Source organism: Diaporthe citri (genome assembly GCF_014595645.1).
Source record: "Diaporthe citri strain NFHF-8-4 chromosome Unknown scaffold_12, whole genome shotgun sequence".
Taxonomy (NCBI): domain Eukaryota; kingdom Fungi; phylum Ascomycota; class Sordariomycetes; order Diaporthales; family Diaporthaceae; genus Diaporthe; species Diaporthe citri.
The window spans coordinates 360,366-372,503 of record NW_025064857.1 but is presented as its reverse complement, the minus strand read 5'-3'; the positions used below and the strand labels follow the sequence as shown (position 1 = coordinate 372,503).

Genomic DNA, 12,138 nt, shown 5'->3' with positions numbered 1-12,138 from the left:
TATTCAAGTTGCCAACAACGTTAATAGTAACGGCAGGTGGTTATCTGGGGTAGTACTATGTTTGATATGGTAGATGAGGGCAGTCCCAACGGTTGCACTGATTACTACATTAGGAGATAGTACCAACCGTGACCGTAGCTGTGGGCTTAATCACACGGCTCGCTAAACCGGACTTGGTACTTTATTCCACTTGCACTCCCCCTCGGCGAGTGTAGATCTTACTTGATGCTTAACGCGCTCGTTGTAAGAATCGTCACGTTGCTGCCCACGGAAGCAATTGCCGCCTTGGCTGTTTCATCTTTACTTGTGTTCGAAATTTCCTTCCGTCCTTCTCTCTATTCATGGCTAGAAGAGAATTTGTTCCTAAGTTGGATGACAGGGTTGGCTCTCTTATGTCCTTGACAAAGAATTATAACCGGTCTTTTACATAACCGCTTTTCGAATATGTCTAAACAAGCTCAACTTAATGCTTTTATAAGACAAGACGTCAGTTACAAGCAGCTTGCCAGTCACAATTTTCAAACTTCTATCCTCGTGCCAAAAGATGTTCGCCAGGGCACATGTCCTCTGATTGTCAGGTGGCATGGCAGCGGCCTGGTTAATGGTCATTGCCTATACACAGAGTGGCTCCCGCCATACATCATCACCCACGCTCAAAGGTCGCAAGCAATGGTCGTCTTACCGGACTATCGTCTGCTGCCTGGAGTTTCATCAGCCCGAGACATCTTGCAAGATGTTCAAGACTTCTTTCTCTGGCTTGCCTGATAGATTCAACATATAACACGGGAGTGGAGGGCACAAAAGAAAAGACTTGCCAGCTTTAACAAGGTCACGAGGAGCAACCGGACCGGTGTAGCCCGCGCCGATGACGATGGCTTCCCAATCATCCTGAGCAGACTGGAAGTTGCACTCTGGCTCGGTCACACTGTACGTGTGCAGACCTGCAACAAGGCCGCCCTCTTTGGTATAGCTGTGGCCGTCGCTCGTGAGTTCGGCCCGACAGGGAGGCATTTTGTTTCAATGGCTGATCTGAGCAGAAGATGACTGTTTCTCGAAGGAAGGGGTCAGTTGTTTCCCATGTGCCGATGGTTTCACATCAAAATGTGAAGGGCATTGTTATCCTGCCATGCGCCGGTGTGCTTCTCAGCACACTGGTGGTTGGTTGCAAGATATAGACCAGTTTCGGGAGCTCCGCCTACGAGCTGCTGGTGAAATTACTGGATGGAGTAACAAAGTCCACAGTAGGTATTCGCCGAGATTCTCTCCCCGCATCGACTCCAACACAGCCCAATTCGGAGAATAGGCTACGTCCTTGAATGGAAATTCGGCTTGTACATATGAGCCCATTCGCGCTCTCTTTATGATCACGGTCTGCCGGCTACCGGAAGCTAGAACAATTCGGTTGCGCTGCCAATAATTTGTCGGGTTTATCTTGGATTGGCACTAGATCCAACTTCGCTCGTAGGGTTCAGATGCAGTTGTATCACCGACGTCGCGAGGTGGGGTGATGTAGAACCTGCACAGCAAGATCCGATTGTTTATCAAAGCATTTTGCATTTTCGCTCGATAAGGCTCGTGGACAGATCTACTAAGTTAGTCTGCTGAGTTTGTCATCAAAGTGACGATTTCATCCTGTAGACATTCCTCTGTACTAGTGTAATAGGGAGAGCTATACTATGCAGTGGAAGTGCCCTGAAGAAGAACATATCTCATCTCTCCCAGCCCTAGGAGATACTGTGTAGCCAGCATTGACACCTATGTGACAGACCGGCCCACGCCTGCAAGGCTTGTTCCACTATTATGCCCAGCTCAGTTACAACCACAAGCGATACACCTCAAGAAACCTACAAGAACTCATTAACGGCCTTAGCAACACCATTGACACCATCCAAGACGTGCCAGTGCCCAACATCAGGGAGCACCACGAGCCGGGATCCACTGATCCTCGCATTGTACTGCTCACACACCGCCGGGGGCGACACCTTGTCATCCGCGCCAGTGACAATCAGCGCCGGGGCCGCGACGCCCTCGACGCCAAGGGCCGTCGTGCTCGAGCCGGCGAGGGCATGGCAGGCCTTGGCGTACGCCTCCGGGTCCTGCCCGAGCAGGGACATGCGCACCGCCGCGACGCCGACGGGGCTGCTGCGCCTCGAGGCGTCCGAGGTCCCCGCGGCGACCACCGCGTCGACGACGGCCGCCATGCCCCCCGGCCCGCACGAGCGCCGCGCGGGCGAGCGCGGCCTGCGCGCCTGCGTCCGGTAGGGGGGAGGGCGGCGGCCCGGTGAGGATCAGCTTCTTGACGAGCCCCGGGTTGTCGAGTGTGAATTTGAGCGCGACGAGGCAGCCGAGGGAGTGGGCTACCAATGTTGCTGGGGCTGCGGTGGAGGCGCCGGCGGCTTTGAAGACTCCCGAGAGGTCGTTGGCCATGGATGAGAGAGTCAGCGGGCTCAGGGGGTGTGTAGGCGTCTGGCCGTGACCCTCAAAGTCGTACAGGTGGATTGTTGCCCGGTCCGTCAGGGCAAGTGTCGAGACCAACGGTGTCCAGTAGTCCTTTGTCCCGCCGAGGCCGTGGACGAAGACGATGTTCTCGGGGCCGGAGCCAAGCTTGTTGTATGAGACGGGCTTGCCGTCGATGACCGCCAAGGCGTCACCTCGGCCGACGGCCTTGTCCGAGTTGATGAGCGCGAAGGAGCTTGCGGCGCTGATGCGTTCTCCCGTAGTGTTGCTGGCAGCCGGCTGCGCGACATTGTTGGTCAGAGTGCCGAGGCCTGTGACGGAGATGGCCACCTCGTCGCCGGGCTTGAGGTAGACCGGAGGGTTCTTCCCGATACCCACGCCCGCAGGAGTTCCGGTGGCTAAGACGTCGCCCGGTTGCAGAGTCTGGCCAGCGGACAGCGTCTCGATGAGCTCGGGGATTGAGAAGATCAAGTCCTCTGTAGATGAGTTCTGCCGCAGTTCCCCGTTGACATGAGTTTGGATCCCCAGAGTCTTGGGCAAATCTTCCTTCGGCACTGCAATGGGGCCCTTCCGTGTAACCAACGTTAGCAAAGTCATGGTCCATTGCTAGTCCGAGGAGATTGACGAATACTCACCATAGGGCAGAAACTGTCGGGCGACTTTCCAATATAGAACTGCTTATGGTCACGCTGCCGCTCGCGGGCAGTCACGTCGTTGATGATGGTGTAGCCCCAGACAAAATCCCACGCATTTTCTGCCGAGACGCGGAGCCCAGGCTTTGAGATGATGACACCGATCTCGCCTTCGTAGTCGACAGTCGAGGTGAAGCCCTCGTGGGGTAATATCTCCTCCCCGTCAGCGATAATCGAAGTGGCTCTCTTGGTAAAGATGACCGGGTGGCTCGGGCGATCGACCTTGTCGGAGCTGTCAAAGCCGGAGCTGTTGAACTCCTTGGCATGCTCCATGTAATTCTTGCCTACTGCGAGGACATCACGGCCTGCGATGACAGGTAGGATCTTGGCGGACCCGACTTGCAGGGGCGAGCCGGTGGCAGTGATCTGGTCTCGAGACCCGGCTTCGATCACCTGGTAAAGGTTACCCACCGGCGTCCCGGACCCGAAGCTGAGCGGCTGAATCGTGCCGTTCTCCTGGTCTAGGTGTCCAATCTGCTCCGTGCCCGTCTCGGGATGTACGAAGGCAACATAGTTGGTGAGCTTTGCCATTTTGTTCGCACTAGATAATCGCCCTGGGGGAGCTTTGGAGCTCTGGACAAACCACAGATGCTTGGGGTGCTGTCGGGACTGTAAAGGCGGATGAATTTATTCATTTAGTCCTACTAGTAATGCTGCCTTTGTACTGCTATCAGGAGTGAAAATCTCAAAATCTCGTCATTGCTCGGCTCGCTCCACTCTGAGATGCCGGGAAAAGCAACAAGCCATGCCCCGCGTAGTTGATGACACTGACAAGGGCCCCAGGTGATTCGGAGCCGCCCAAGAACCCTGTCATGTGCAGTCCATAGCGGCGAACGCGGGGCGGCGTGGAGATACGCAGACAAGCACGGCGATGGCGGCGGGCATGTTGACTCACCAAGCAACATCCCACCAATTGACCCTGGAAGGTTTCACGGCACTGCACTTGGCACATTGGTGAGAGCTTCAGCCCCAAGCAAGCTTGGTAAACACGGTCAAGAATCGCGGTAAACTTTGTGCCGGAAGACAGTTGAAAATCTTCAAGAAATCGTTTTCGCTTCATCACCGCCTTATTTACTAAATACAATTGATTTACAAGCTGATCTCGATCAGCGGGCCGCGGTATTGCCTCCTCCCCCACACGATGTAGTAGAACACAGCGAACAAGGCCGTGCCCCCAAAGACTAAACTACTCCAGTTCATGCTGGCCGCCGTGACCGGGATGGTCGGCGGGAAGAAGCCAAAAACCCAGATGAGGATCAAGTAGCAGCACGACAGGATGTTGTTGGCGACACCAAGCGCGCCCTTGACGTGCCATGGGCCCCAGATGAGGACATACTCGTCAGTTTGTGGGTCCTTGTACGCGGCGGTTGCGGGCGCCGAGGGGTCGGGCATGCGGATGTTGTTTGCCAGGCGTCGGTACAGAAGGAGGGCGCAGCAGATGAAGTACGTGCTGTAGAAGCCGACGAGGGCGAGGGAGGTGACTCCGTTGAAGACGACGGTGGAGCCGATGTTGATCAGGACGATCAGGCACGGGATGGTAGCGGCGACTATGACGGCGTATGTGGGAATTGTGGTTTTTGGTGAGATCTGAAAAACTGTCAGCTGATTCTCATCACGAGGAAGGGCTAGAGTACCTACGTGGCAAAGGATCTTGGAAAAGGGCAGGCCGCGGTCACGCGCGAATGACCATATTATGCGGGAGGCAGTAGCCATAAAACCGATGGTGCAGGAGAAGGCGAGTGCAATGACAATAGACGTCATGCCCGTCGCGCCACCGAGGGATTGCGTGGCGGACCAGAAGACCTCAATGAAGGGGAAGCCGATGGTCGTCTGAGCTTCGAGCGCGGCTTGTGGGTCGCCAAGGCAGAAGATGATGGCCAGAAGCATGCCGAAGCCCAGCGAGCCGTTGATGACAATGCTGAGCACGATGGAGCGAGGCACGTTAACGGCGGCGTTGGAGATCTCTTCCGACATCTAACGCGGGTATCAGCAGTTTTTTCCCCGGCGAAGGGTGATGTTTGTCTCTACTTACGTGAACTGCGGCATCTGCTCCCACGAACGAGAATGCCGCACCAAGCGTACCAACCATGAACGATATGCTATAGGTGGGCCACATTCCAGCGTTCTGATAGCTAGTCGCGGAGCTAAAGACCTCGGCGGCGGTCGCCTTCGGAGCATAGTAGACCAACGGAATCAGGATGGCGAAGAAGCCCAGGACGTGCAGCATCATGAAGCTGCCCTCCACTTTTGGCAGCAAGCTACCGACCACGGTGTTGAAGAAGACGCAGACCAGGACGACGGCCCAAGAAATGAGCGTGCCCTGCCAGCCAGCGTACACGCTGGCGTAGTCGGGCCAGTTGATCAGACAGAGCGACTGGATCATGCTGGCCGACAGGAAGGCGCCGGTGGCGATGGTGGCCACCCACGCGAGCACCGTCATCCACCCCGTGATGTAGCTGAGGAAGTTTCTGTTGGACCTGGGCGCCAGCATGCTGACCCAGTGGTATTGCCCTCCCGCGGTGGGAGCCATGGAGGCCAGCTCGCCGATGGTCACAAAGGTGCTCAGGGTGCCGCCCCAGACGAGGATGAACTGCCAGACGAGGCCTGCCGTGCCACCGTTGATGAAGCCTGTAGCGAAGAGACTGCCAGAGTGGTAAGTGACATGTAAAGTCTCATTTCGAGTTCAGTTCACATACACCAGGACACCTTCCCATGTTACCAGGACGGTGCAGCTGAAGCTAATCATGGACAAGAATCCAAAGTTGCGCTGTATTGCCATTAATTTATGCACGTGAAGCCAAGCCCGGAGAACGACGACCAACCTTGAGCACCTGCTTCTTCCCCAGACGAGCCAGGGTCATCTCGTCGCGGTTGCCCTCCATCATGTGACGATGGACCTGTGAGGACTTGGAGTCCGATCGGGCTTCTAACATCTCGACGTCCATCGTGGCTGATCGACAGTCCCGTAGATGCGATCAGTTCTGAGCAGTTGTCTTCTTTGTGGTACCCAGTATTGAGATAAAAGCTATGGGAGAAAAACAAGACTTGTAAAGGCCAGGCACGCAGCTGCTCGGTGCAGGCAGTCCGAGTTCAGATCAGGGTTGCAATGACAAGCTTCTCTACATGGTTCCAGCTGACCCGGTACCTTGATAGGCTATTGTCAGATTTGATGGTACCTTCTCAGCCAGGTTGAATTTGACAAATGAACTTAATTGTTCCTTTGTCCTTTGAGGGGGAAGGGGAGGGGTGAGGTGATGGGTGGCAACCAGAGTTGTGAAGATACAAAAAATACAAAATACAAGATACAGATACAGATACAGATACATAAAATTTTAAAAATATAGATATAGATACAGATACATAAAATTTTAAAAATATAAAATATAGATATAAATACAAAAATATAAATATAAATATAAATATATATATTTAAATACATAAATATAAAATATAAATACAAAATACATTATATATAAATATTAATTAATTAAATTTAATATAAATTCTTTTAAAATAAGCTTAAAACTAGCTATTTAAGTATATTTCTTTTAATTTTATATCTTTTTTTTAAAAAGATATTATATATAATATAAAAGTACTTTTTTTTAAAAAAAAGCTTATCTTCTTATTTAAGTCTTATCTTATCTAAGTTTTTTTCCCCTTAAATATAAAGTATTTATAGCTTTTTAGTAGATTTAAATATAAATAAAATAAAAATATACTTAAAATGCTTAAATTAAATAGAATTTAATTAAAATTTCTTTCTTTTTTAAAATAATAAAATTTAAATTAAATATTATATAACTTATATCTATATCTATATTTTATATTTTAAATATAAAATATAAATTTAAAATTTTAAAAATATAGATATAAATATAGATATAGATATAAAATACAAGGCCTATATAAATATAAATATAGATATAGATATAGTATTTAAATATAGATATAGATACATGTATTTATGTATTTTGTATTTTTAAATATAAAATACACAGATACTGTCACAACTCTGGTGGCAACTAAGCTCACCCCAGCCTCTTTCCTTGATAACATAAATACTAATCTTATTGTTACCTTTTCTCATTTATTTTAAGCCAGAGCTGCTTCTGTGTTACCTTTATATATAATTCGTCTTTTGAAACAAAAAACAGTTATTAAGAAAATTTACAGGGTTTTAAAAGCAGTTAATCTTATGAAAGGAAACCTTGTACAACTTAATTTTTTTTTTTATAAATTAATAATTCCTATACTGGCTACAGAAATTAATAGTAAATAATAATAGATTATTATAATGTACCAGGTAAATGACATTATCGCAGTTAATAACAGATATATATATACGAAACTTTATATGACTTTGCTTCCGTAGAAGGGTGTGAGGGACTGCAACCCGGCGTGGGGGGGCTGCAGCATGGGTCGGGCCTGTAGCAGGGCGTCAGCGCTTGCAACGCGGTGGACGCGCGGGTGTAACGCGGCAACAGAACGGCAGAGAGCAGTCAGGTCAGCACTATAGTCTTAGCGGGGTTTGTGCCAGGCCAATAAAGGTGGGTTCCACGGGATTACCGCGCAGACTGCATGAGGTAATGCAACAGGTTCACGGATCGGGGATATCTGATTCGTACCATGCATTTTGTGTTTGGAATCCTTTTCACATGCTCATCCGCGACCGGGGGTGCTGGCCTGGTGGGTGGTCAGCATCGCCGGCAAAGCTGGCCGCGCAGGCAGCCACCAGCTCAGCTCATCTTGGGGTAAATGGGCACTTGTTCACCTCCTTGCAGATCCCGGCCGTCCTGGCTAGGTTCACTAAGTTCATGTCGAGGCCGCATGCGGAGGATTTTTTTGATGCGACGTGTCTGCCTGCGCGATGACCAGTCGGCATGATTTCTTCTGCGAACGTCTGGTCGGTCAGGAAAAGGATCGTCCGAGGTCAACTGTATCATACCCACCCAGTGAGGCAGCTGCGAAAGTGATTCTCATCCCGCAATTTCAGAAACAGGAAGTGAGCCGATGGCGGCCTCATGAAGATTACATTGGAGTTGGTATCAATGCAACTCCAGGAAAGTATGTGAATCCTACTTTTTGGAGGCCCTGAGCAGGCACAAGTCTACATCTCGTCCACGGGGCACGAAACAGACAATGACGCGTTGCAGAGCCCGGGAGGTAGGAGAACATGTTCTATAGCTATCTTGAGTAAATACAACACACGCTTCATGAAATCGTAATAGCCTGCTTAGATGACCCCTCAGTGGTAGGTCCAAGAACAGTAAACTGGCAAGAGATATGGACAGTGCCCCCAAATTATCTTCGTAGCAATGTATAGACTCAATACTCATCCTCCGACCGGATCTCAAACGTCGTCGTCGCGCGGATGATGCGCGAGTCGGACCGCTGCGAGTGGCGATCCAATTCCTCCGTGCCACGCTCCGCCGAGGCCGAGTGCGTGCCGCCGCCGCCGCCGTGCGCGAAGTTCCTCAGCGGGTAGAGGCGGCTGCCGATGCTCTGCTTGCCGCTGCTGCTGCCGTGCGACGACATCTTTGGCTTCTTGAAGTAGTAGCCGCCGCCGCCGCCCGTGGAGCGGCCCTCGCGGCGCCGCGTGTCGTCCATGCGGATCATGCCCGACTCGAGCGCGCCGAAGAAGGGCTTGAGGTAGGGCACGCACGCGAACACGATGCTGAGGCACTGCACCCAGAGGGCGCAGACGACGGCGGGCCAGGCCGCGAAGGTCCGGTCTGCCGACTGGCCCGCCCGCTGGACGAAGATGAGCTCCGGGATGATGGCGGCGGCGACGAAGACGCGGAGGGAGAAGACTACTATGATGACGGTCTTCTTCCCCTGAGGTATCTGCACGCTCCGCATGATGACTGCCGGGATTACGACTAGGAAGACCTCGGTAATAATGTTGAGGATTCCAAAGACAATCCAGAAAGAGGCCTGCACCGGGTGGTAAGTCCGTGTAGTTTAGCGGTTTCTTATGGAGTGGATTACTGACCTGATTTATACAATGTCCTGTCACTATTGCCCATTTTTGAGGCGTTGAGCACTGGAATCCCACCGCGAACAGACTAGATATCGCCCACAACCCAAGCACACCAGCGACAGCATACGTCAGAAGCTGGTGATTTCTCACGGGTGTGAGCGCTCGGAGGAGCACGAGGACTGAGGACTTTGAAAAGAACAGGGTCGTGATGTAAAGGAAGTCCGTGGCATAGACACCCTGCTCGCGGTCAGTTCGCTATTTAGACCTGGCGTGGTTGATGTTTGCAACAGCAACCGACCTTTTCAAATGCGATCAGCTCCGACTCGGAGAGAGAGCTCTCTCTCTTTCCCAGTCCATTTTGCGCTTGTATGGAAACAGCGATCACCATCCCGATGCTGAAGGCCTGGTCCCGTCAGTCATGTTGAAGCAAGTTGAAACTCGGTTGTCGTACCAATGCGGTAATAATGGCAGCATCGTCGAGCGCAAAGCTGCGTGTCATGGACAGCTTGGTCACGATCTTAGTGGCGACGAACAGCAGCGAGGTGACGCCTAGGAACCAGCTGATGATGCTCGGAATCGACGAGTAGTCGTCCGGCGTCACCACCGGCTGAGAAGAGGCAGACATGATGGTGACGAAGGCGCCTCAACGCCGCCTTGTAATCGTAGGAGGTCAAAATAGACGTGGTCTGTGATATAAAGAGAGGAACACAGGTCAAGGTCATCTGTCGGCAATATTACTGGTCCCCAACACACCTGTCAAGGTCGGTCTGCTGACGACAGAGCACTGCGGTGGCCATTCTTACATCAGCTTTTGGCCCCCAAGGATGAACCTTAAACCTGAGAGCACAGCTGGAGCCTGGAGCGATTGGTCTAATATACCGTACCTGACATTCATGTGACAGATAAGCTGATTATTGCATAATTTGAAATAATACTTATTACTACTGTAATAATTTGTTAAAGAAATAAAACTCTTAACTAATAATAACAATAAATATTTTATAAAATAATATGCAGATAAATGGGGAATTAAATTAAGCTTTTTCGATCCCTATAAAATCATTAACATTATAAACTCTACATACTAGCTGTACTATTAAATTGAAAAAAAAAAAGATTTTTAAATCGTATTCATAACTTGTTTTCATAGCTTGTTTAAAATTACTAATTATAGTATGTTCCGCTCGGCCGGGCCACTGCCTCCAATTTCTCTCACACCTTATCTTTCAGCCCTTTCAGCTCACAGACATCCAGGACCGGCGCGTACCGAAGTAGCGGCGCGCCTAGATCAGACGGTGGCGACGACGGAGAGATCATCTTAACTACCGGAAGGCTGTGCGCATAAAGCCCGGTCTCACTTGCATATCACCCTAGCTAATGGTTCAGCGAAGGTGGGACCGCGTAAGAACAAGCGCCTGTGTGATCTCGTAGTACATAAATGTCACGGTGTGAGAGAGAGCTCTATATATATGTCTTTGCCTCGGTCTCGCTCACATCACGGCCACCTGCTTGCCATGAACTTTCGAGTCCCTTTCAAACCTCAAAGCTAGCGGTGCTGTATCCTGTGGATCTCAGCGTCAAGACTGCAAAAGGTTTGACCAAATCCGTTCCGGCTGTACATCACTGACTGACGTGTTCGGTCAGATCACCATGCATTTTTCCAACTTTATTACCCTCGCTCTTGCGGGCCTTTTTGCCTCCGCAATTGCTGCTCCCACCGCCGATGCGAATGCCGAGGAGCCCGGCCCCGGCTATGGACTGAAGCGCGGTGCCAAGGCGGCTGCGGAAGAGCCAGGCCCAGGATACGGCTTGTGAGATAGGCCAATATCCTGTCCTGGACGCCTACCATCAGCATCCGACTATCAAAACCAATCGAGGAGGTATTGGCGTGGTCGGAGGTCCGGAGGGGAAATTGGGGCCGTCTTTATGTGATGAGTTCAGGCCAGCCTTCATGTTGATCATGTTGATAGAGATCAAGTACTACAGTGGACAATATCTACCAGTGCAAAACGATATCCTGCGCGTCTGTTCCGCCTCTAAAGCTACTCACTGCTTCTCCCACGGGATCATCCCCTTTCCAGGCTCATACTTGCCTCGCACCGGACGAATCATAGGCCACCACTCGAACGGGATCATCAGCTCCTCCAACTCCTTCTTCCGTCGCGTGTCCTTGAACTGCGACATGTCAAACTGGCACTTTTCGCCCTCGACGAAGCCGTACGCGCGGTAGAGGCTCCGACCAATGTCCGTGGCGTCGATGAAGATCTCATAGCCGCGCTCGTCCGCCTGCTGGACACCCCAGTCCATCAAGAGCTTGCCCACCCCCCTCCGCCGCGCATCAGGGTGCGTGAAGCAGATGTCGAGGACTGCGCTAGGGTTAACCCGCCTCCGTCTCCCTAATTCCTTCCCGCGTCACCTTAGGGCTGAGGGGCTTAACTCACAGACGTGTGGCTTGCGCATGTATGTCATGCGGGGCGTGACGAACTGCCCCATCAGCGCGTTCCCGATATCACGCTCCTCGCCCTCGGGGAACCAGTCGCATTCCTCGTCCGACTCGACGGCGTAAGGGTCAGTGTCGTAGATGTGCCAGCACGCGGCGCCCACGAGCCGGTCGTTGTCGTCTGTGTCGACGACCTTGATCCAGCGCGACGTCGGGTCGCCGCGGTGCCAAGCCGTCTGGCGCTGTATCGCGGACTGGATGGTCGCCTCCTGGCTGCCCTGCGGGGGGAAGAAGAGCTCCTTCAGCTTGCACGGCGGCGTCTCGTAGGCGGTGAACTCGCACCGGACGAGGGCGTCGAACTCGCCATCGGACTCGAGATGGACCAGCTTGAGGGGCATTTCTGGTGGTTGGATGGCGGATCGCTGCTCCGAAAGTGTCCACAGAGGTCTCACTTTGAGATCCTTGGGTGTGAAAGAAAGTTTAACGGTGTCTTATCAGCTTACTTGCACATTCACAAACGCCCCTCTTTCTCCCCTTCTCCCCTTCCTGCTGTCGAGTGTTGGTTT

At 51.6% G+C, this 12,138-nt stretch overlaps 5 protein-coding genes across 5 annotated transcripts; all 5 read right to left on the bottom strand.

The window, feature by feature from the left end:
- Window positions 1-711: 711 nt before the first annotated feature.
- On the bottom strand, window positions 712-1,011 carry INS49_004419 (uncharacterized protein; the record flags this gene model as incomplete). Its single annotated transcript, XM_043165208.1, has 1 exon — window positions 712-1,011. The coding sequence occupies one exon, from the start codon at window positions 1,009-1,011 to the stop codon at window positions 712-714; it is 300 nt and encodes a 99-aa protein (XP_043017923.1).
- Window positions 1,012-1,844: 833 nt separating this feature from the next.
- INS49_004418 (uncharacterized protein) lies at window positions 1,845-3,680 on the bottom strand (the record flags this gene model as incomplete). Its single annotated transcript, XM_043165207.1, has 3 exons — window positions 1,845-2,249; window positions 2,302-3,024; window positions 3,093-3,680. 3 exons carry the CDS (start codon window positions 3,678-3,680, stop codon window positions 1,845-1,847), a joined length of 1,716 nt encoding a protein of 571 aa, XP_043017922.1.
- A 558-nt stretch (window positions 3,681-4,238) lies between these two features.
- Window positions 4,239-6,094, bottom strand: INS49_004417 (uncharacterized protein; the record flags this gene model as incomplete). Its single annotated transcript, XM_043165206.1, has 5 exons — window positions 4,239-4,736; window positions 4,788-5,123; window positions 5,182-5,791; window positions 5,846-5,916; window positions 5,972-6,094. 5 exons carry the CDS (start codon window positions 6,092-6,094, stop codon window positions 4,239-4,241), a joined length of 1,638 nt encoding a protein of 545 aa, XP_043017921.1.
- Window positions 6,095-8,477: 2,383 nt separating this feature from the next.
- Window positions 8,478-9,757, bottom strand: INS49_004416 (uncharacterized protein; the record flags this gene model as incomplete). Its single annotated transcript, XM_043165205.1, has 4 exons — window positions 8,478-9,086; window positions 9,145-9,369; window positions 9,431-9,535; window positions 9,584-9,757. 4 exons carry the CDS (start codon window positions 9,755-9,757, stop codon window positions 8,478-8,480), a joined length of 1,113 nt encoding a protein of 370 aa, XP_043017920.1.
- Window positions 9,758-11,178: 1,421 nt separating this feature from the next.
- INS49_004415 (uncharacterized protein) lies at window positions 11,179-11,970 on the bottom strand (the record flags this gene model as incomplete). Its single annotated transcript, XM_043165204.1, has 2 exons — window positions 11,179-11,498; window positions 11,574-11,970. 2 exons carry the CDS (start codon window positions 11,968-11,970, stop codon window positions 11,179-11,181), a joined length of 717 nt encoding a protein of 238 aa, XP_043017919.1.
- Window positions 11,971-12,138: the final 168 nt, after the last annotated feature.